The 21,771-nt window shown below is 50.5% G+C and overlaps 1 protein-coding gene across 1 annotated transcript in view; it reads right to left on the bottom strand.

Moving 5' to 3' along the window:
* The window catches only part of NCS1 (neuronal calcium sensor 1), a 441,477-nt gene extending 420,136 nt beyond the window's left edge, over nt 1-21,341 (bottom strand). The window contains exon 1 of the mRNA XM_069609260.1: nt 21,041-21,341. Coding sequence (XP_069465361.1) covers nt 21,041-21,104 — 64 coding nt within the window. The 5' untranslated portion in view covers nt 21,105-21,341. The remainder of the gene's footprint in view (nt 1-21,040) is intronic.
* Between the last annotated feature and the right edge of the window lie 430 nt (nt 21,342-21,771).

Genomic DNA, 21,771 nt, shown 5'->3' with positions numbered 1-21,771 from the left:
GGCTCTGGATTTCTACAGTGCCATTCAGGCTAAGGACTGAAGTCTCAGTTCATATCCGACGGTGGCTCTTGGAAGGGAATTAGGTCGTTTCAAAATTTTTCACTAGAAAATTCCCTCCAATATTCCCCAAGTTTGCCATGACAGGTTTAACATCGCTGCGTAGCTACAAATAATTCTAAATCCGAGCAACCTTTTGGCAGTAGAATGTAATAAGGGGCGAGAGGGAGGAGCTGCCATACTTTCTATGCAGGTCAGCCCCCTGCATGGATAGCTTTTCTACTTTCCTCCTAAGAGACATGTAGTGACTCTTGTCCATGTTCTGATCGATTACCACTCCAAGGTAGACCATAGTATCAACGACCTCCAATAGACTATGCTCTACTCTCCAAACAAATCCAGCCTTTAGTTTTCAATGGGTCGACGCCAAGGCTAAAATTGTAGACTTTCCCACATTGATTTTCACCTCATTGGCCTTCAGATATTTGTTAAAAGTCTGTATCCGCCTCTGAAGGCCAAGGGGGGTTTGATCTATAAAGACAAGGTCCTCGGGATATAATATCCAGGGGACCTCAATCGAATGTATCCTCGGAGAAAAGACTCGAACTGTTTGTTGAGATTCCCCAAGATCCGGCACATACAGGCTGAATAGTAAGGGTGCCAAGGTACATCCCTGCTTCAGCCCACAAAAAGGTATAATTTTTTCTTGAGAGCTGGCCGTTGGCAGATAGTCGAACCCGTATTGAAGTATTTCACTATAGGGCCTTTATGGCCTCAACCAGGTCGATCGGACAATTGCATTTCCTTAATTTGCTCCAGATACGCTTTCTATTTACACAGTAAAAGGCCTGATCCAGGTCCACAAGGGCCATATAAATACAGGCTCCCGACTCTAGAGCTCTCTGCTTAAACATATTAATAAGGAATAAATTCAAAGAGGTCCCCACTCCCTTCACAAACCCAGTTTGTCTAGGGTCCAATCTACTGGTTTTTGTTGCCAAAGCATTCAAGTCTTGCAACAAAACCGATACAAAGAATTTTCCCAGGGAATACAAAAGGGTGATCGGGCGGTAGTTTTTTGGGTCGCCTCGATCGCCCTTCTTGAATATGGGGACTATGATGGCTTCCCGCAATGTAGATGGAATTTGCTTAGACCGCATCATCTGTTTGAACATGGATGTGGCCAATCCTCCCAATACCTCAGGATTCTCTTTTAATACCTTGTTAGACTGCCCATCAGCACCTGCTGCTCTCGACGAACTGAGTCTCCCTATCACGAGTCTCATATCTGCCTCCTCCAATGTGAAATACCAGCTCCTACCATCCTTCCCGTCTTCCCTTTGACTCAGGCCCTGAAAGTTGGCAAACAGAGCAGAGTAGTGGGATACCCATCGTTCTTCGGTTACTTGTCCCATCATGTTGTACGATCTAAAGTAGCCTCTGTTATTGAGGAGGTTCCACAGATTTCTTGTGTTTTTTTGGGCAGATGGCTTCCAACATTTTCTCAGTGTCCCTTTGCATTCTCAGGGCACTCGGGGCCAATAGCCAATTGCAGAATGTCTGTTTATGGGCACGTAGCATGTCATCATTTCCTGGACCCAATTCCCTCCCTAATTTCCTAACATCAGCTCTCTGTACTCTTCTGGCATTCACGAGCGTAGGTTCATAGGCATATTTCGGGACTCTGTCAGGATGCTCTCTTTTATTGCGTTCTACATTATAATCTTTAAGGATCCATAGATATTCTGAGTTACTCTGATCCTTTCCAATATAGGACTCAAACTGTGAAGCAATATTCCTAAGCTCAGGTTGTCAGATCCTTAACCGATTTCTCCCCCAGGTTACCTCGACCGGACCCATTTTCATCCGCGGTGGAGCCCGACAGATGTCACGCAGATCGTGATCACTGACAGGTTGTTTTACTATTTTAAATCTGCCAATCCTTCTATCATGTTACCAGATACAAAGCAGTGATCCAGACAGGATCTCAGCAGACCTCTTCCCCACGTGCAGGCCCCCGGCCGATCACCTTCTGTTTGTGCATTTGCCATGAATATTTCTCTAGCAGATGTTTCTGGGACCCAATGTCGAGCGCTTTCATCCATTTGACATTCTTTCAGGGGCCAACCATCACCAGTCAACAAATGAGTGTTCAGGTCCCCGCCTATAACAACGCAGCAATCTTCCCATTCAATCATGACTTGGTCTATAGCATTCATTATCGATGTGATAAACGTCACGTGGCAGCACACATTAACCCTCCAATACACATTCACTGGAAGGTACTTGGTTGTCACCGGAAGGGTTCCCCTACTGACCTTTATCACTTACTCATAAGTGCTCAGGTTCTCCTGGCTAATCATTGTAAGCCCTGCATCCACCTTTACCAATGCTAAAAGTCCAGAGAAGGGTCTTCCTAGAAATCCTTTGCATGCAGGATTTAGAGGAGATTCATAGCCTTCGCATGAGGGGTTGGACCTGAGCCAAGTCTCTTGGAAGCATAAGATGTCATACCGCCCCATTGTGCCTGAATTTTCACTGAATAGTGCTTTGAACCCTCTCGTATTCCAGGATCCTATAAGAAGCCCATGTTCCTCTCGAGATCGGCTGGTCTATTTCTGATTGTTATTGCCCAATGTCCCAACTAGCCAGCCCCAGTTTGTTGGCTCAGGGCCTCAGGTTGGAGATTGGCATTGCTCGTCTGCTTGGCATTTTGGTTCTCGACAGTGAATTTTAAGGGAGGCAGATCTTTATTAGGAAAAAGCGCTTGCTTTTTCTTGCGAGTTTGCACCCCAACCGGATTTCTTTTATTACTCTCAGGATTTCTTGCATTACCCTCAGGATTTCTTTTATTACCCTCAGGATTTCTTTTATTACCCTCAGGATTTCTTGTATTACTCTAAGGATTTTTTTTTACTGCTCACATGGATTAGTGTTAGAGTACTAAGCCCTGCCTACTTTAATCCTCTGCTGATGATCACCAAGTTCATAGCCCAAGGGTAATAATGTATCACTCTGGGCTAACAAGTTCTCCTTGGTTATTGACAAGTCGAGGTGGGGAATCACCCAATCCATGTTTTGCTCTACCACGATTTTAACCACCCTGATATCTTCGTGGTTAAGTATCCCAGCGCAGGAGCTTCATAACATTCTGGCAATTCAGAAAAGGGGCATTAGGGCCAGATAGACTTCTCTCCAGGTAGCCTTTTAGATCTTTTTTTGGTACCGTCTGTTTGGAGTTAGTCTGCTTTCTAGTTCTCTGCTGCATTTTCAGTTGCCGTTTCAAACTGGGTTTATTGTTGGGCGTTTCCACATTAGTTTGGTCTAACGTCCCTCGTAGTTCTCCCAATGCTAGTCTTTTTTCCTCCATTGTTTTAAACAGCCAATTATATTGTGTGGCAATAAAGTGCTCTACATGAACCATGGATTTGCTATTCTGTTGCCCATGTTGTTTAGGGCAGATTTGACCGACTTGCCTTCCAATTTCAGCCCCGTCAGATCTGCTTACATTGTTGTATTCCTCATCTTCCTCCTCTCGATCCATTGTTTCTAGTAGGTCGCTTAGACATGTTTCTGGAGTGGATTCATTACTCTCCTCTCAAATCAATGGTAGTTGGGGCGGATGTATACTAATTGACCATTTAACAATTGACCTTGGGAGGATTGACCTCGGTAGAATTGACTTAATTTAAAAGGTCAATTAGAACATATATGCAGGGGGAAACCCCCCGCAATCCCCATCCAATCCAAAAAAAACCACAACCCCTACCCAATCCCCTTATATTATTTATAATCCAAAACTAACCCAATACATATATAAAATAACTAAAATAATATAAAGGTCAATTGTGCAGAAGGTCAATTAGGACCACTATAATTAGGTCAATTAGGACAAAAGATCAATTGTGAAAGGTCAATTTGGGTAATACCTTTGGGACAGGTTCTATCCGTTGAGGAGCTTCTCGTGGCAGCACAAACTCCTTTCTGAGACGTTTTGACGTTTTCCTCATATCAAGGAATGGTGGAGTCCTTCGATTTCTTAGAAAGGCTCTTCAGCCATTCGAATTCCTTTTCCGCGTTGTTTGAATATTTTTGTTGGTTTCCCTTCAACTTTGAGATCCGCTAAGCACCACCAGTGCCTCCTGTGTGGGGCCCGGTTTAAATATAGAAAACATGTTTGTCTCCTTTACTGAGCCATGGATTGGGGATATTGAGACAGCTGACACTTCCATCACCTCCGATCCTTCCGTATGGCCAGCTTGCACGAGGGGATTCGAATTGGGGGACTTCAGTCTTTGTTTATTACCATTCTCTGCCAGCTCGTGGCATCCTCATCCACTTACAGTCCTCCTAGATTGCGTCCATTGGGAGCGCCTCGTCAGTGGACTCTCGACTCGCCATTTCACATGGGCGCTTCTGCCATTGAAGAGAGGCTTCAGTTTCTTTATTTAGTCTTTCTTCCACCTTTGCAACAAAACATTCCAGGCCATTCATTTTGGTCTGGAACATTGCAATTACGGTGGATTGGTCTTCTAGGGCACTGTTGAGCGATTCGTATAATTGGGTGAAGGGGAAAATATAGAGGAGCAGTTACATGCCTCTGCAGGAAATCCCGCCCCCCCCACCTCCTATATTTTGGAAGCCTGAGATTGTGCCATGCTTAACACCAGCAGTTGTGACCATACAACTGCGAGTATTCGAAAGAAGGTACCCACTGAGACAGCCCTATCGAATGTATTCCCGAAGAGATGATAATCTGAGGAAGGAACTCCCTGAAAGAATATGAAAACTGAGAAAGAGGAACTGGTGACGTCACGAATGACGAGCGTAATGCACTGAGGATACTGGCTGAAGAGAATGCATGGATCTTACAGAAACTGATGACGAAGTTACAAATCGAGTAAACTTTCATATGCGAAAAGAAGATTGCATGTGTGCGAAGCAATGCAGAAAATGCAAGCCGTTAAATAACTATACAGATACTGTAACGCAAGTAGATTAAGTAACCTCAGAAGCTGGATATATGTAGTGACAGACTGCAGGTGAAGCCACCATTGTATAGAAACTGGACATCAGTGTTGTGAATTTAGTAAGGCAGGACCGATGGAGAGAAAAGGTGAGAACTGTGTTGCAGCAAGAATAAGCTGAGATCGTGGAAACTAATGGCGAGGCTGTCTAGCCTGGTATCAAAGCTGAAGCAGCCAACGTCGGTTATCTATTCTTGGAGGCAGTGAACGTAAGAAGCTAAATCATCCCTTGTTAAGGTGTAAAGAAAAAACACCAAGCGTGCCAAGCGTTATTCATTTAAAACATTTAAATGCTGCGAAATTGACCAAATCATGGTCTCCTGTCATGTGAACCAAAGATGGAAATAGAGTGGAGCGTGGAGTTCTAGAAGGATGATAGTGAGTGCTTGCACTTCCATATATTCCCAGAGACAAGAATACTTTGCAAGGCCAAGTTCAAAGACAATCTTCATGGCAGAAGGCATGGGTGATGAGAGATGTTGGGCTAATTGGGTGGGGAGGTAAAGTCAAGTCCACCTCCTGGCACCTGAGTCTGAGCTTACGTGCTGCTAAGTGAACCGAGTGATCCAGGCATGGTGTGAGCGTGCCAACCAATTGTAGAGGGCCATGTAACGAAGGGCCTTATAGTTTGAGAGTCAATGATATACCGTGTACTTAACAGTATTGAAGATGACATGTTTTAGAGGTAGGTATATGTTGTCCACCTAACGGCAAATAGCCAGTCACATTCCCAGCCCTTATAGAAAGTATACTTAGATGTTCCCCTTGAACCTATCACAATCCCTCACAGGTTTTTCTTATTTGCCACGTAGTATGACTGCCGACGTATTTTCTGCATATAAGGATGTTTTTTATGAGAAATGCACTGTGAGTTCGAGCGACCATTCGTTGATGTCCGTTGTAACTCCCTGTTTTAGATCATTGTTAATAAAACAGTAGCTTTGCCATTTCCCTGAGTTGGTTTGATTATTTGGTGTCAGAGTTATTCTGCCTCCCCATCCATTGCATGCACGATACCCAAAAGGCTGTATGCTCAAAGGGGGGTATTTAGAACTGCCATCAGCTTCTCTTGAATATGGCCTAGGTCTTGATTTGAAGGTCTAAACTCCCTTTTCCGGTCTTCATGATTAAGCCAAGAGAAGGTATGTGAGCTTGTCTTTGAAGATGCAGGAGGAACTATTAGCTAGGGACCTCCTTTCCAATGGCGAATATTGCGTTGCTAGAAGTGGCATAACTAAGACATTGTTTTTATTTGGGATATCCACTTCCATCCCTAGACCAACCGGTTCAAAAGGTAAGAAAATCCATTTTGTGTAAATGTGTGTGCATGCATGCAAGTGTGTGTATGTATGCGCATATAATGTAATGTAATGTGTGAATGAGTGGGGTGGCTGACCGGGTGTTTGTGTGTGAGTGTATGGTGAAAGGGTGCACATGTAAATGTATGGGTAGCTGTGTCTGTGTGTGTGTATGGTGAATGGTGTGTGTGCTTGTGCTTAACGCCTGGATTACTTCTTGGTAATCCTCCTTACTCCTAGTCCTACTCTTCCTTGTCCCAGTACTTAACTATGAGGCAAGGTGCCTCATAGGTAAGTACTAGGATGAGAACGTGGGACGTGGAGACAATTCTGGGCCAAGTAGCTGATTTTGGGGGTTGGGGTAGGGGGTGGAAGGGAAAGGGGATGGGTGGGGTGGGGCAGGGCAGTGGTTGTGCGCTAAATCGTAATGGTCTAACACGTCCAGGCTATATTGGCATGAGATGTGTCATTAGTGGCTGGAAAGGTATTTTGGTGCAGCCAGTCTAGTTATTTCTTACTCTGGCTTGATTTTCTTTACTGGGCATCTCTCATAAAGCAGTCCTGCTAATTGTAATTATCTGGCTAGACTGGCATTTGCATGCTGCCAGTCTAGCGGTTTCTTACTGCAGCATTGCATATTTTTCTGAGCATCTGTGATAAAATAACCATGATAACTTTTATTGCTTCTACTGGCATTTTGGTGCAACCCATCTAGGTAAGTCTTAATGTGGCATGGCATGTTTTACTGTAATATGTTTATTACATGTCTAGACTGGTCTACATTGTGCAGCCAGTTGGACATGTTTTCATTGTGGAATGGCATTTTTAATGGCAAAACATTACATTAATTAAAGCATTAATGCTTCTGTGCAGTGTTGGTGACTTGCATGCATTGGATTTTTGGATTGGTGTTACCCTGCAAAGCAATTGCAAAAGCTCTTCTGGCTTCATAGCCAATTTTTACTCGGAAAGGCTGCTGTATAATGCATTAAAACACATGTTTCTATCTTCCTGCTAGTGCAGTGTGCAGCATGCCCCTTCAGCAGCATGATAATCGTGTATATTGAGCTAGCGTGGTCATCTAGGCTAGCCCAGAGTGTGACGCGACCTGTGCCCCCGCACCCCAAGCTCAGCAACAGCATGGCTCACTGGGCGGCCCCCAAATGCTGTGCTATGTTGTTCTATGCCACTATTTTCCTTGTGGAGTGGGCCACGGCATTCAGCATAAGGGCACATCCCACACTGCTCTGCCACATAGCGGACCAGGCAACGGCCCTCTGTGGAATCTTGCACTGGCTCACTTTATTTTCTGTCTGACCGCAGCCAGGCAGATCAACTGGGCCCTTCCTCGACTGTAGCATTTCAGAGACCCCGCTATCGCCACATCCTATTTCCATCTATAAGATAGCACTATCGGAGGCGTAGACGAGAGTTCTATTATCAGTGCCATGGCGACAGACTACTTTTCTGGCATCGAAGCTTGTAGGTGGATCAGCTGGTGACAACTGCCCAAAAAGCCAGGTCATCTTCTTTGGCTCTGCCTCTTGACTTTCCAAGGGGGTACAGAAGAGTTCCATCACTGAGGGGTGTCTTGAACTCAAGCTAAAAATTATAGGAGCACTCCTTTATGAAGTCTGATGGGGAGTCCACAAGCAGCTTGTGAGGAATTTGACCATCCGCACGGTGGATGTGCGCTCGCCTGGGCTTTTTTGAAATTTTAAATGAAATTCAATGATGGTAGATCAACCTCTAGAAAATGTGTGGGGCTAAACCGCATACATTTTCTTATGCTCACTATTCGACATACACAGACCTGTGTACTCTGGGTGGACATAGCCTGCAAGTGCTGTCTCCCTGTTGTATTTAGTTGGGATATGACAGCCAGGAATACACCATGTAATCTCAGAAGGAGGACACAACCTTCCTCTTGCCATGGCCAGCCTAATTAACTAAACATTTTTCCATGGATCCACCCTGTCCTTTTGTCTAGCTCTGTAGATGGTGGCAGTGATTAACATACTAAAACGGTGTACTTCAAACATGCCCACATGGGGCCTGGGGGCAGAGACTAACAAAGGAAAAGGAGACAGTCAGACCCAACAACCTTTCAGATGCACTGTGTGAACCTGAAGCCAGCTCATGCCCTCGGTATCAATTTGACAGTGAAATATCATGTCTGGGACTGCGTGTATTACAGTAGTCATCCCCACAGGGGGACTCCATTCAGAAGGTATGAGTATGTGGATTGATGGCACCAAAAAAGTCTTGTCTCCCTGCAGCTTCAAGGAAGACCTACTGCTTTAATCCAGGACAACAGAGAGCTCCTTTAAAATCAGAGAGACCCTTCGATCCACAATAGACAGGAAGATGGGTGAGACTCAGCATTACATGTTTTCACCCCTTTACCTTTTCTGGTGCAAAGCACTCTGGTTATGACCTTATGCCTACAGTAGATTGTTGGTGGGGACTCAGGATTGGTTCATTAAGTTAGGCTTAGCCTACACCAATCCCTGTGGCCCATTTGGCTTTATCGTTTATTATCATCTGAAGACTTTGCAATGAATAACAAGAGGAACTCATCATTGGACCCATGCTGAAGGTACAGTCTGCCTTACATCTTCCGACAGTGAAGGAAGGCCAGGACATCCAAGAGAGAAGCAAGATCCCTCCCCTAAACATCTCCTAGGGAACAGAGGGAGTTAAAGAATCCAGTAGACCCGTCTCAGCTCCAGAACCGGTATCCAGCCAGCACACAGCATGCCCTGCTCAGCTCTTCAGCAAGCTTCCCAGGTGGTCAGTGCCAGAGAGTCTCTGGACCGAACCAAGGACAAGGCAGCTGCCTGCAACACTCTCCTCAGTTTAGGGCTGTCCACCTTAAAGGACGACACAAGCCCAGTGAAGAAGTTAGGAGTGCGTCGAAAAACATCCACCGACGTCCACCTTAAAGGACATTTTCGAGCCAGTCGAGGCCTGCGAGCTTCAACCGATTGCACCGCTGACTGTTGTTATGCCGCAGTCACTAAAGCCATCCGAGATGCCTCAACCAGTACTTCAGAACCACCAACCAGCACAGAGGAACGATTCCTGACCCAGAGTTGCTGTGTAGGCCAGCCTGCAGCCAGCCATCCATTTAGCTTTGCTTGTCAAACTGTTTGCCGCTTGATACCTGCAGCTGTCTCCCGTCTCAGAAGCTGCAAAGCGCCCTAAAGCCGACTCGACCCCGAGTACAAGGTACATTGTGGTTCTATCCCCTGGTCCTTCTCTGAAGGCCCCTAGTGACATTTTACAATCCATTGCTCCCTTTGTGTTGAAACCATGTATCATTGTACTATTGTGAATAATTACTATACGGACTACTATTCGGTCATTATCCGGAGTGCATCCCTTTTCCTTCTTTGAAACGGTCTGTCCTCGGCATTCCTTCACAGGGTGGGTTTTATTTCGTAGTGTGTCTGTTGTGATAATAATGAAGTAGATATGTTTATACAACCTTGACTGGAGAGTACCTTTTCTCATTGGGCAATAAATGTATTTTCACTGTGTTGCAACTAATCAACGATCCACAACCTTTCGGAGATAAGCCTGCCGTTCCGACCACGTTACCAAAATTGGACAAGGTGATTTATAATTTGCTTGTGTTTCCAATCTGTTCAGATCCCTTCTGGTGTACTAGAGGTGTGGGGTTGATTGATGTTAGAAACCGATATTCAACCCTGGACCACCGGTGCCCCGGAAGTTGATTCGTCAGACGACCACTTCAGGCAAGTGAGTTGGAACAAAATATTGATGGCATGGAAATAGCTCACAGGCTTTCAAAAAACCTCTGCGAGTCACTCATGGATTCCAGCAGCTAACGCCTATACATGACCAAGACAAATCTAACTAGCAGCTTATGCAACATCAACAAAAAATCTCACCAGCAGCTCATCCCCCAAATATGATCCAGACAAATCTCACTAGCAACTGAGCATGATCAAGAAAAAGCTGGTTATGCAGGAACAAGAAAACTCTCACTAGCACCGGATGCCTGTGTAGGATCAGAACAAATCTCACTAGCAATTTATGCAGTTCCACGATAAAAACAAAATCTCACTAGCAGCTTATACTTATGCAGCATCAAGAAACAGCTCCATAGCAGCATAGGCCTAAACATAAACAAGACAACCGTCCCTAGCAACGTATGCCTATGCGAGATCAAGACCAATCACCCTATCACCTTATGCCTACGTGCGATCCAGAAAAATCTCACTAGCAGCTTATGCCTAAACGTGATGAAAAAAAAGCTCACTAGCCACTTATGCATATGCAGAATTAAGATAAATCTCACTGTCACCTTATGCCTACGTATGATCCAGAAAAATCTCACTAGCCACTTATGCCTATGCAGGATCAAGATCTCTCATTAACAGGTCATGCCCCGCTTATCAAGAAAAATCCTGCTGGCAGCTTATGCCAGTGTCTGATCAAGAAAAATGTTGCATAACTACAAGTATTTAGTAGGATTAAAAATATATGCTAGCAGCCTACATGATCTTCAAATCTCAGTAAGATGTTATTCATACGTCGGAGCACCGAACATCCGCTAAATTCTGAAAGCCACCGAATACTAGGGTTCCTCTAGCGATCGGGCTCAGGAAAAGGATGCAGCGTCTCTGGTCTGGAGGAAGCTTCACCAGTTGCTACTGGAAGACAGAGTGAGGTTCCAACACTTGGATTTGAATAAGAAGCGCCTTCAGGGCTCAGCCCCACTTCATCTCAAAATGAAATCTGCGGCCATCATGCCAGGGGACTAGGGGGCCTACGGAGGTCCATCTACTCAGCAAATGTCCTTTATGAACTGTCTCTCTGGTTGCCCACTGGTTACCATCTCCGCATGGGTGACTGAACCGTCGGCCATGATTCCGCTGTGCCGGCGGAGTGGAATTCAGGCCAGTCTACCATTCAGGGCGCAATACATCCAAGTACCTTTTTTTGTCAAGCATGGGAATAATTCAGCCAATTAGAAGGCTGAAATATTGTGCATGCTTTGATCAGCCAGTCAGAGAACAAAAAATATTCTGGGCTTCTAATTGGCTGAAATATTTAAGCGGTATGACAAAATGAAATCCTTAATGGGTGGAAGATATACGCGCCCAATGTCCCCGAGAGCAAAGAGATGATTGCTGAGGGAGTTTCTCCCAGTCGGAGTTAGTGGGACGGGTCTTGGATGGAGCGGACAGCTTGGCTGCTGTAGCTTCGACAGATCCACCATGCTGGATAGAAGACTCGACAGATCCACCATGCTGGGTAGAAGACTCGATAGATCCACCATGCAGGATAGAAGACTCGACAGATCCACCTTGCAGGATAGAAGACTCGACAGATCCACCATGCTGGGTAGAAGACTCGATAGATCCACCATGCAGGATAGAAGACTCGACAGATCCACCATACTGGATAGAAGACTTGATAGATCCACCATGCAGGATAGAAGACTCAACAGATCCACCATGCTGGGTAGAAGACTCGATAGATCCACCATGCAGGATAGAAGACTCGACAGATCCGCCATGCTGGGTAGAAGACTCGATAGATCCACCATGCAGGATAGAAGACTCGACAGATCCACCATGCTGGATAGAAGACTCGATAGATCCAACATGCTGGATAGAAGACTCGACAGATCCACCATGCTGGGTAGAAGACTCGACAGATCCACCATGCAGGATAGAAGACTCGACAGATCCACCATGCTGGATAGAAGACTCGACAGATCCACCTTGCAGGAAAGAAGACTCGACAGATCCACCATGCTGGATAGAAGACTCGACAGATCCACCATGCAGGATAGAAGACTCGACAGATCCACCTTGCAGGAAAGAAGACTCGACAGATCCACCATGCAGGATAGAAGACTCGACAGATCCACCATGCTGGATAGAAGACTCGACAGATCCACCTTGCAGGAAAGAAGACTCGACAGATCCACCTTGCTGGATAGAAGACTCGACAGATCCACCATGCAGGATAGAAGACTCGACAGATCCACCATGCTGGATAGAAGACTCGACAGATCCACCATGCAGGATAGAAGACTCGACAGATCCACCATGCAGGATAGAAGACTCGACAGATCCACTATGCTGGATAGAAGACTCGACAGATCCACCATGCTGGATAGAAGACTCGACAGATCCACCATGCTGGATAGAAGACTCGACAGATCCACCATGCTGGATACCATGCTGGATAGAAGACTCGACTGATCCACCATGCTGGATAGAAGACTCGACAGATCCACCATGCTGGATAGAAGACTCGGCAGATCCACCATGCTGGATAGAAGACTCGACAGATCCACCATGCTGGATAGAAGACTTGTACGTTTGTAGATGCATTTTCTGTTTTAGGAGACTAAGACCATAGAGGTTTCACTTTGCTTTTATGCTTGTAGTGACATGTTTTATGGTGCAGGCCAGATTTTTCCCTGATGAAGTGCAATAGGGTCCGAAATGCATTGGCCAATTGGCATCTTCCTGCACATTTGATTAAATGATGTACACACCAGGTGTGAATTGTTATCTATTTCAAGAGGAATGGTTTTCATTACCATTTGATGAGTTTGGTCATTGAATACATTTGCCAGCGTCGCCGACAGGTTAGGTGCGATCTCTAGTTGGGGCTGATCGCCCGAGTTGACGGATCACTTTTCTCCTAGTCTGCCATTCTTTTCCAAGGTGTGGAAAACGGACCACTTGACCCACGGCTAGTCTGTCTCGCAGTCAAGATCTCGAACGCATGTCTTTGGGTCACATGTCAGTCAGATCTGCTGATAAGCACGCATCCTTCGGCTCGCGTATCCATCAGGTCTCCTGATGGACATGCATCCTTGGTTCGCATGTTTTTCAGGTCTCCTGATGGACACGCGTCCTTGGGCTCGTGTGTTCTTCAGGTCTCCTGATGGACACGCTTCCTTGGGCTCATGTGTCCATCGGGTCTCCTGGTGAGCACGTGTCCTTCAGCTCGCATATCCATCAGGTCCCCTGATGGACACGCGTCCTTGGGCTCGCGTCTCCTGATGGACAGGCGTCCTTGGACTCGCGTCTCCTGATGGACACGCGTCCTTGGGCTCGCATCTCCTGATGGACACGCGTCCTTGGGCTCGCGTCTCCTGATGGACACGCGTCCTTGGGCTCGCGTCTCCTGATGGACAGGCGTCCTTGGGCTCATGTGTCCATCGGGTCTCCTGTTGAGCATGTGTCCTTCAGCTAGCATATCCATCAGGTCTCCTGATGGACACGCGTCCTTGGCACGCGTCTCCTGATGGACACGCGTCCTTGGGCTCGCGTCTCCTGATGGACACGCGTCTTTGGGCTCGCGTCTCCTGATGGACACGCGTCCTTGGGCTCGCGTCTCCTGATGGACACGCGTCCTTGGGCTCGCATCTCCTGATGGACACGCGTCCTTGGGCTCGCGTCTCCTGATGGACAGGCGTCATTGGGCTCGTGTCTCCTGATGGACACGCGTCCTTGGGCTCGCGTCTCCTGATGGACAGGCGTCCTTGGGCTCATGTGTCCATCGGGTCTCCTGTTGAGCACGTGTCCTTCAGCTCGCATATCCATCAGGTCTCCTGATGGACACGCGTCCTTGGCTCGCGTCTCCTGATGGACACGCGTCCTTGGGCTCGCATCTCCTGATGGACATGCGTCCTTGGGCTCGCGTCTCCTGATGGACACGCGTCCTTGGGCTCGCGTCTCCTGATGGACACGCGTCCTTGGGCTCACGTCTCCTGATGGACACGCGTCCTTGGGCTCTTGTGTCCATCGGGTCTCCTGTTGAGCATGTGTCCTTCAGCTCGCATATCAATCAGGTCTCCTGATGGACACGCGTCCTTGGCTCGCGTCTCCTGATGGACACGCGTCCTTGGGCTCGCGTCTCCTGATGGACACGCGTCCTTGGCTCGCATCTCCTGATGGACACGCGTCCTTGGGCTCGCGTCTCCTGATGGACAGGCGTCATTGGGCTCATGTGTCCATCGGGTCTCCTGGTGAGCACGTGGCCTTCAGCTCGCATATCCATCAGGTCTCCTGATGGACAGGCGTCCTTGAGCTCGCGTCTCCTGATGGACAGGCGTCATTGGGCTTGCGTCGCCTGATGGACACGCGTCCTTGGGCTCGCGTCGCCTGATGGACACGCGTCCTTGGGCTCGCGTCTCCTGATGGACACGCGTCCTTGGGCTCGCGTCTCCTGATGGACACGCGTCCTTGGGCTCGCGTCTCCTGATGGACACGCGTCCTTGGGCTCGCGTCTCCTGATGGACACGCGTCCTTGGGCTTGCATCTCCTGATGGACACGCGTCCTTGGGCTCGCGTCTCCATCAGGTCTCCTGATGGATTGGGAATTTATTGTAGGCCTCATTGTCCTCTGATGGCAATCTGACGGAGAGAAACAGCGGTAAGTACTGCACGCTAAGGAAGTGCACCAGCTCATCTCCAAGGAGTAATCCTCATTTTATCAAAGCGCTGTTGCACTACTGCGCTGGATTACAGTGGAGTAATCGCGATTGCAATCACTGATCTGGGCCTAATCCCAGAAATGACCCAAGTGCATTGGTGTAATCTCAGGCTACGGAATAGAAGAGCAGATGAGAGGGCCAATCACAGTGGGCTGATCCCTTCAAGGTGTCAATTACAATGGATAACTGCTGCATGTGGATTTATACGCAGACCGCTGCCATTTCCATGGCCTCCAGGCGCTGTATGTGGGAGACGCAAGAGACTAAGCCGGCATGACCCCCAGTGTTCACCATCACAAAGGACTAGTCACAAGGGGGCAGTAGAGTTAGAATCCCTTAATGCAACGATTAGAACGGATTAACCCACTGAGTACAGGAATGCTAGAACACTCGTGTAATGCAATGCCAGGCAATGGAATAATCAATTACAGGGAGGGTGGTCATCAGTGATCGATAAGCCCGCGTCAATCGAGTCATGGCTAAACGCGATCGATCATAAGGCGCTAAAGGCCAGGTGCAATGGATTAATGAATCGGCTGCGCTCGTGGGAGCATCAGTCCACGCCATGGGGTGTAAGTGGGGGGGGGCGGCAACACACTGCAGGCAGCAGTGGCCCTGCACACAGCAACACGTACACGCGCCCAGGTTCCCCCCTCTGCCAACACGGTCATCCCCCACCCAACAGCAGGCAGGAGGCAGCCCGGTTATAAAGCGAAGAAAGGCAGCGCCCACAGTTTGCAAAGATGTGTCTGGGTACAAGCAGACTGGCACTTCAATCACCCCCTCCTCTTGCACAGCGTCACTAAGTGGTGGGCATTTCTGACCCCACTGGCCACACCTCAGGCACACACTACACACGGCGGCTGCCCGTTGCGCATTGGTGACACGTCTGGACAGCCTTTAGTCTGTGCGTTGCTGCTGCAGCTCCACTGTCATTGTGGACACAGTCACGTGTGACATGTTTCAGGGTCAGGTGCAGGAGTGAGCTACTGAGTGGCCACTCGGTGCCACGAAGCCACACTGTTGTCAATAAGCGCTCTACAAATTCCCCAAATAGCATGCAATGTACAGTACACAGAAAAAGATGTATGCTAGGAAAAGCCACGTGGCTGCACGCACACTCGTGCACACTCGTGCAGGCATCGCGTGACGCAGCCCGAAGAGATGCGCGCGGGGAATTCCTGGCCTCTCCCGGGCTGGGATTCTGCCCAGTATACCATCAGACGCTGCCAGTCAGCCGACCGTCTGCTGCCACCTGGCAAGGAGGGCCACGCCAGAAGCCGCACACCCCCCCATGTGCCGCACCCCTGGACCCTCCAGCGCCATCTCCTCCTGCGTGCGGCGTGGGCCTCTGCAGGCCGACACCAGGCAGGAAAGGGTTCAAGAAAGCACCCCCACCCCCGGAGTGGCAGACCGGAGCACGATCGGACCCAATGGCGTGTCCCCTTCCTATAGGGGTGGGGGTGGCACTCACATTACCGTATCCCCTCGCCCCCTCCCGCCCGCCACTCCGCGATTGCAGTATGAGGCTGTGGTGTGATGAGTAAGAATGGGAAAATGGTCACGAATTAGAAGCAGGCATTACACCAGGGGGCAGGGCAGGCGCCAGGAGGCAGGACAGGCACCAGGCGGCAGGGCAGGCGCCAGGAGGCAGGACAGACACCAGGGGGCCTGGGGGCAGGAAACGCACAAGGGAGCAGGCATTGCACAAGGGTGCAGGACACGCACCAGGGGGCAGGGCAGGCGCCAGGAAGTAGGACAGGCACCAGGGGGCCTGGGGCAGGAAACGCACAAGGGGGCAGGCATTGCACAAGGGGGCAGGACACGCACCAGGCGGCCGGACACGCACAAGGGGGCAGGACACGCACAAGGGGCAGGCACTCGACCAGGGGGAATGACACGCACCAAGGGCCTGGGGGCAGTCAACGCACAAGGGGGTGGGACACGCACCAAGCTGCAGGACACGCACTAGGGGGCAGGGCACGCACCAGGGGGCAGGCACCAGGCACTACGCACTGCACACGGGAGCAGGCACTAGTCACTGCACAAGGGAGCAGGAAACGCACCAGTGGGCAGACACTACACAATGGGGCAGGCAACGCACCAGAGGGCAGGCAACGCATCAGGGGACAGGGGGCAGGCAACGCACCAGGGGGAAGGCCACGCACAAGGGGGCAGGCAACGCACAAGGGGGCAGGGGTCAAGCAACGCACAAGGGAGCAGGACACGCACCAGGGAGCAGGCATTGCACAAGGGGGCAGGACACGCACCAGGGAGCAGTACACGCACCATGGGGCAGGACACGCCACAGGGGTCAGGCATTAGGCACTGCACAAGGGGGCAGGCACTGCACCAGTGGGCAGGACACGCACAAGGGGGTTGGAGGCAGGAAACACACCAGGGGGCAGGCACTGCACCAGGGGGCAGGACACGCACAAGGGGGTTGGGGCAGGAAACGCACCAGGGGGCAGGCACTGCACAAGGGGGCAGAGTTAGGCAGGCATTGCCCAGCAAGGGCGCGAGAGGCGGTTATTGCACAATGAGGCGGGGTGGATAATTTACACGAGGAAAGGAAACAGCCAGGGCCCCCGGGGGGGGGGGGGGGATATAATACACGAGGGGCACGATGCAGCTATTGCACGAGGGGCCGAAGGCTTCCATTGCAGGGTGGGTGGGTGCGAGGCAGGAGGTCGGCATTGCACGAGCGGAGGGCTGCACACACAGGCGCTGGCATTGCTTGGAGGAGGCTGGCAGCGTGCCCAGGGCGCGTGGGGCCCTCCATGATAGACAGCTGGGATGCGCCATCGGCCAATCAGACACTCAGGCCATCAGGGACCTGAGATCTGCTCATAGGCTGCAACAGGGAAGTCATTTCTTGCTACCCCCCCCGAGGTCTCCCTTGAGGCCCCCGAGGTCTCCCTTGCTGCCCCCGAGGCCTCCCTTGCTGCCCCCATGGTCTCTCTTGCTGCCCCCATGGTCTCCCTTGCTACTCCTAAAAAACTTTAATTTTTTTTAAATGGAAGCTCCTGGGCTGTGGCCAGCGCCATATGGCTCTTTGTTCCGGGAGTGGCTAGCTTTCTTGTTCAGGCCTCCACAAGTGTAACACTTTGAGCACTGACCCTAAATAAGAACGAATAGGAACAACACATAATTTGTCTTTCTGGAATTCTATACAATAATCACTAGACTCATTAAAGGTCTATTTCAGGCACACTTCAGGGGTGAGTCGCTGATTTAATCTGTTCTTAAACACCTCAAATTCACAATGCAGACACAATCCTCCAAAAAGCATTTAGAGTAGAATAAGCATCCCTTCTGGACTATGGATCTGATTCTCACAGCGTTTTCCTATGGGATTGTGCCATTATAAAAGGCTTCTGTGAATCAGGTCCCATGTATTTAGCTTTTCGGACGTGGCATTTATAGCAGGTTTTATTTCTGCCGTTGTCTCTGTTATGATCATCACAAGACATTCCATCTCGGTGTCCTCGGTCACTTGACAAAATCCTTGTGCCTAAAAGCTTGTGTACAGTGTAGAAATGTTTGACCATAGAACATCAAGTGGCCCTTGGTGTCATTGTGCCACAATAAATGGTTTGTTGTAATATGTCCATCTTTCCCATCTCCCTGGCATGCTGTTCAGGATGTTTGTTTGCATGTATGAGGTAACGAGTGGCCCAGAGTATGGGATGCTGTGCGAGTGCACTTGCGCTACTCTAAATTCTTCAATACACAGTTATGAACGCTCAAAATTGTATTTTGCCAACCTCTGAAGCCTGAAAAGTCGATCCACGCAGGCTTGACATGTGGACAACTTCGCACCAGGACTGCAGATGAAATGGCCTACTGTTAAATCTCAGTTTGCCAGTTTAATGGTATCCACTACAGAGTGTAATCTGCTTTCTGACTTTGAGAACATTCAGACATGTAATTGCTAATTTTACTATAACCGGTAAGATAGCTACGTGGGTGGAGCGCTCATTGCTGTGAATTGTGTGTGATCTGCAGGTTCAAGGTATGAATCCCAGCAAAGGCCAACTCAGCCTTTTATCCTGCGGAGGTATAGATGAGTACCAACACAGGTTGGGTCATAGTATATGTATATTTGTTCTAACACATCATTATGATTTGGCCTTGGACACCTGCTTGCATTCATAGTAATTTGGCAATATGGGGCTATACACACTGATCTTACCGATACATAAGGTGATCCATTCTTGTATGAAATGTACATCACATTACAGTGATATCGGAACCATACTGTTCATAGTGTACTTAGGCTCAATACTATGTGATGTCACTTCCTGTTTTGTCAAGGGGTGAAAGGTTGTGTTCCATCGCTTCCGGTGATGTCACTTCAGGGTGGGGTCAAATGACATCCCTTTCTGTGATGTCATCAGAGGTCAAGGGTCATGTGATCTCACTTCTGCTACCCCTGGCATTTTGGTGGAATTACATTCCTGGGTTCCAATCGATGTCTCGCGTTCAACAAAACATTTGAATAATGAGCAAGAGCCATCCCAAAGGGGAGTAGTGGGGGGAGCAGCGGGGTCCACGGGCCAGGGTGGAGCAGCAGATCCCACTGGCTGGCAGGGACAGCAGCGCAGCAGGTCCCACTGGCTGACCGGGAAAGCAGCGCAGCGGGTCCTGCTGGCTGGCCGGGAGAGCAGAGGAGCGGGTCCCACTGGCTGGCCGGGAGAGCAGAGGAGCGGGTCCCGCTGGCTGGCCGGGAGAGCAGAGGAGCGGGTCCCGCTGGCTGGCCGGGAGAGCAGCGCAGCAGGTCCCGCTGGCTGGCCGGGAGAGCAGAGCAGCACCTGCCGCTGGCTGTAGGAAGAGTAGCACAGCGGATCCCGCTGGCTGGTAGGGAGAGTAGCACAGTGGGTCCCGCTGGCTGGCCGGGAGAGCAGAGAAGCGGGTCCCACTGGCTGGCCGGGAGAGCAGAGGAGCGGGTCCCACTGGCTGGCCGGGAGAGCAGAGGAGTGGGTCCCGCTGGCTGGCCGGGAGAGCAGCGCAGCGGGTCCCGCTGGCTGGCCGGGAGAGCAGCGCAGCAGGTCCCGCTGGCTGACCGGGAGAGCAGCGCAGCGGGTCCCGCTGGCTGGCCGGGAGAGCAGAGGAGCGGGTCCCGCTGGCTGGCCGGGAGAGCAGAGGAGCGGGTCCCGCTGGCTGGCCGGGAGAGCAGCGCAGCAGGTCCCGCTGGCTGGCCGGGAGAGCAGCGCAGCAGGTCCCGCTGGCTGGCCGGGAGAGCAGAGCAGCACCTGCCGCTGGCTGTAGGAAGAGTAGCACAGCGGATCCCGCTGGCTGGTAGGGAGAGTAGCACAGCGGGTCCCGCTGGCTGGCAGGGAGAGCAGCGCAGCGGGGCTCATTGGCTGGGGGGGGGCGCAGGTCCACTGGCTCAGTGTGGAGGAGAAGCAAGTCCACTGGTGGGGGAGGGGGCAGCAGGTCCATGGCCGGAGGGAGGGGAATCAGCAAACCCACTGTAGTATGGGTGGGGGGTCCCTGCTATGTGGCCTACGGGGGCAGGGATGCGTTATCCCATGGCACACTGGCTAGCATTTTCACATTAGAAGGTTGTGCCTATGTAATTGGAGGTGCTGTTTGCTGCTATGGCTGATACCCCTAGGGGTGTCCTTAGGGGGAGATCTGGTGTAGGGGGGTCGCGGGGGACAGTCTTCTTATGCCAGGGCTGGTCTTCGGGGGATACGCAGAGGGTCTGGTACCCCCAGCAGGTCTTCCCGGGGTGGAGGGGGGCTATCTTTTGGGTGTGGGTAGGTAAAAGGAGAGCTAAACAGTGGGTCTTGCTTGGAGGTGTGCAGTTTTTTGTAAAGACTGATGAGTATACCAGACATGCCCCCGTTGGGGGTAAGATAAATGGGGTGATACTGAAGGATACATATCTGTTTAGGGGGGGTCTCTCTGTATGAGGAGAAAACACAAGAGGTACTGCTGTTCACAAGGTGCTGCAGTTTGTTGGGGACCTCTAGGTTGGGGGTGACAGCAGGCATCATTATGCGTAGGTATATGGTCCCTGGGTGGGTGGGGGGGAGGGGGGATTGTGGCGATGCTGATTGGCGGGCGTCGCTTCAGATTGGGTGTTGGCGGTGGTCTCTGTGGGGTGGCGGTAATAGAATAGTGCCTGCCCTGTTTTCGTGGTGTGTTTTGGGAGAGCCTGGGTTTAGACAGCTCCGCGTTTAGAGGTTGCTCTCTGCGGGTGGGATAATACTCACAGTAAGTCTTCCTCGTCAGCTCTTCCACCACCTCGGGTTTCAGCTTGCTGTTGGATTTCCCCATCCTGATCCTGCGTGGAGTCCGGGGGGCCGCACGGGCTCAGGTCATTAATCCGGTGGTCTGGGCCGACGACCCACCTCTGCGGCAGATCCGGGGGTGGGGTGGGGTCTGCGGATGGAGGAGTGGGAGTGTCCTGGAGGGGGTGGCCGGATTGAAGGACGCTTGTCTCTGGTCCTGGGTGAGGGTCCTCCTTGCGCCCCTCCGCTGTGCGCCTTTCCTCGCGGCCTCTCCTCTCTCTCTGCCTCTCCTCCTCTGTCTCCTCCCCTCTGCCTCTCCCTCCTTCTCCACCTCCCTCCTCTGTTGCTCGGTTGTCCCTGGTTACCGCCTCGCGCCGCGCTATCAGGGCCCGCCCTCCGTACCTCCTCTCTCCGAGCTCCCATGCACTGACCCCTCCCACCGCCCAGTCCCCCTTATTTTTTTATTTCGTCCCATCCCATTTACCCTCTTTCCCAATCCACTTCCTCTCACGTCCTCTCTCCTCCCCTTCCTATTTCGTCTCTTTCCCTCCCAATGTCTAGCGTTGAAAGTCTCTTTCCCCCTTTTCCTGTCACTGTTTTACTTCTCATCTGCCCCGTCTTTCTTCTTTTCTCCGCTCCCGAGTCTTCTCTTCCTGCGCCATTCCCTGCTTTCCCCCCACCCCCGCTCCCACCGCACTGCCCCCTTCCCCCCT

Source organism: Ambystoma mexicanum, chromosome 8 (assembly GCF_040938575.1).
Source record: "Ambystoma mexicanum isolate Mex_15411 chromosome 8, UKY_AmexF1_1, whole genome shotgun sequence".
In the NCBI taxonomy this organism is placed as follows: domain Eukaryota; kingdom Metazoa; phylum Chordata; class Amphibia; order Caudata; family Ambystomatidae; genus Ambystoma; species Ambystoma mexicanum.
Note: the sequence above shows the minus strand (reverse complement) of the source record. Positions and strands in the feature narration are given on the sequence as shown.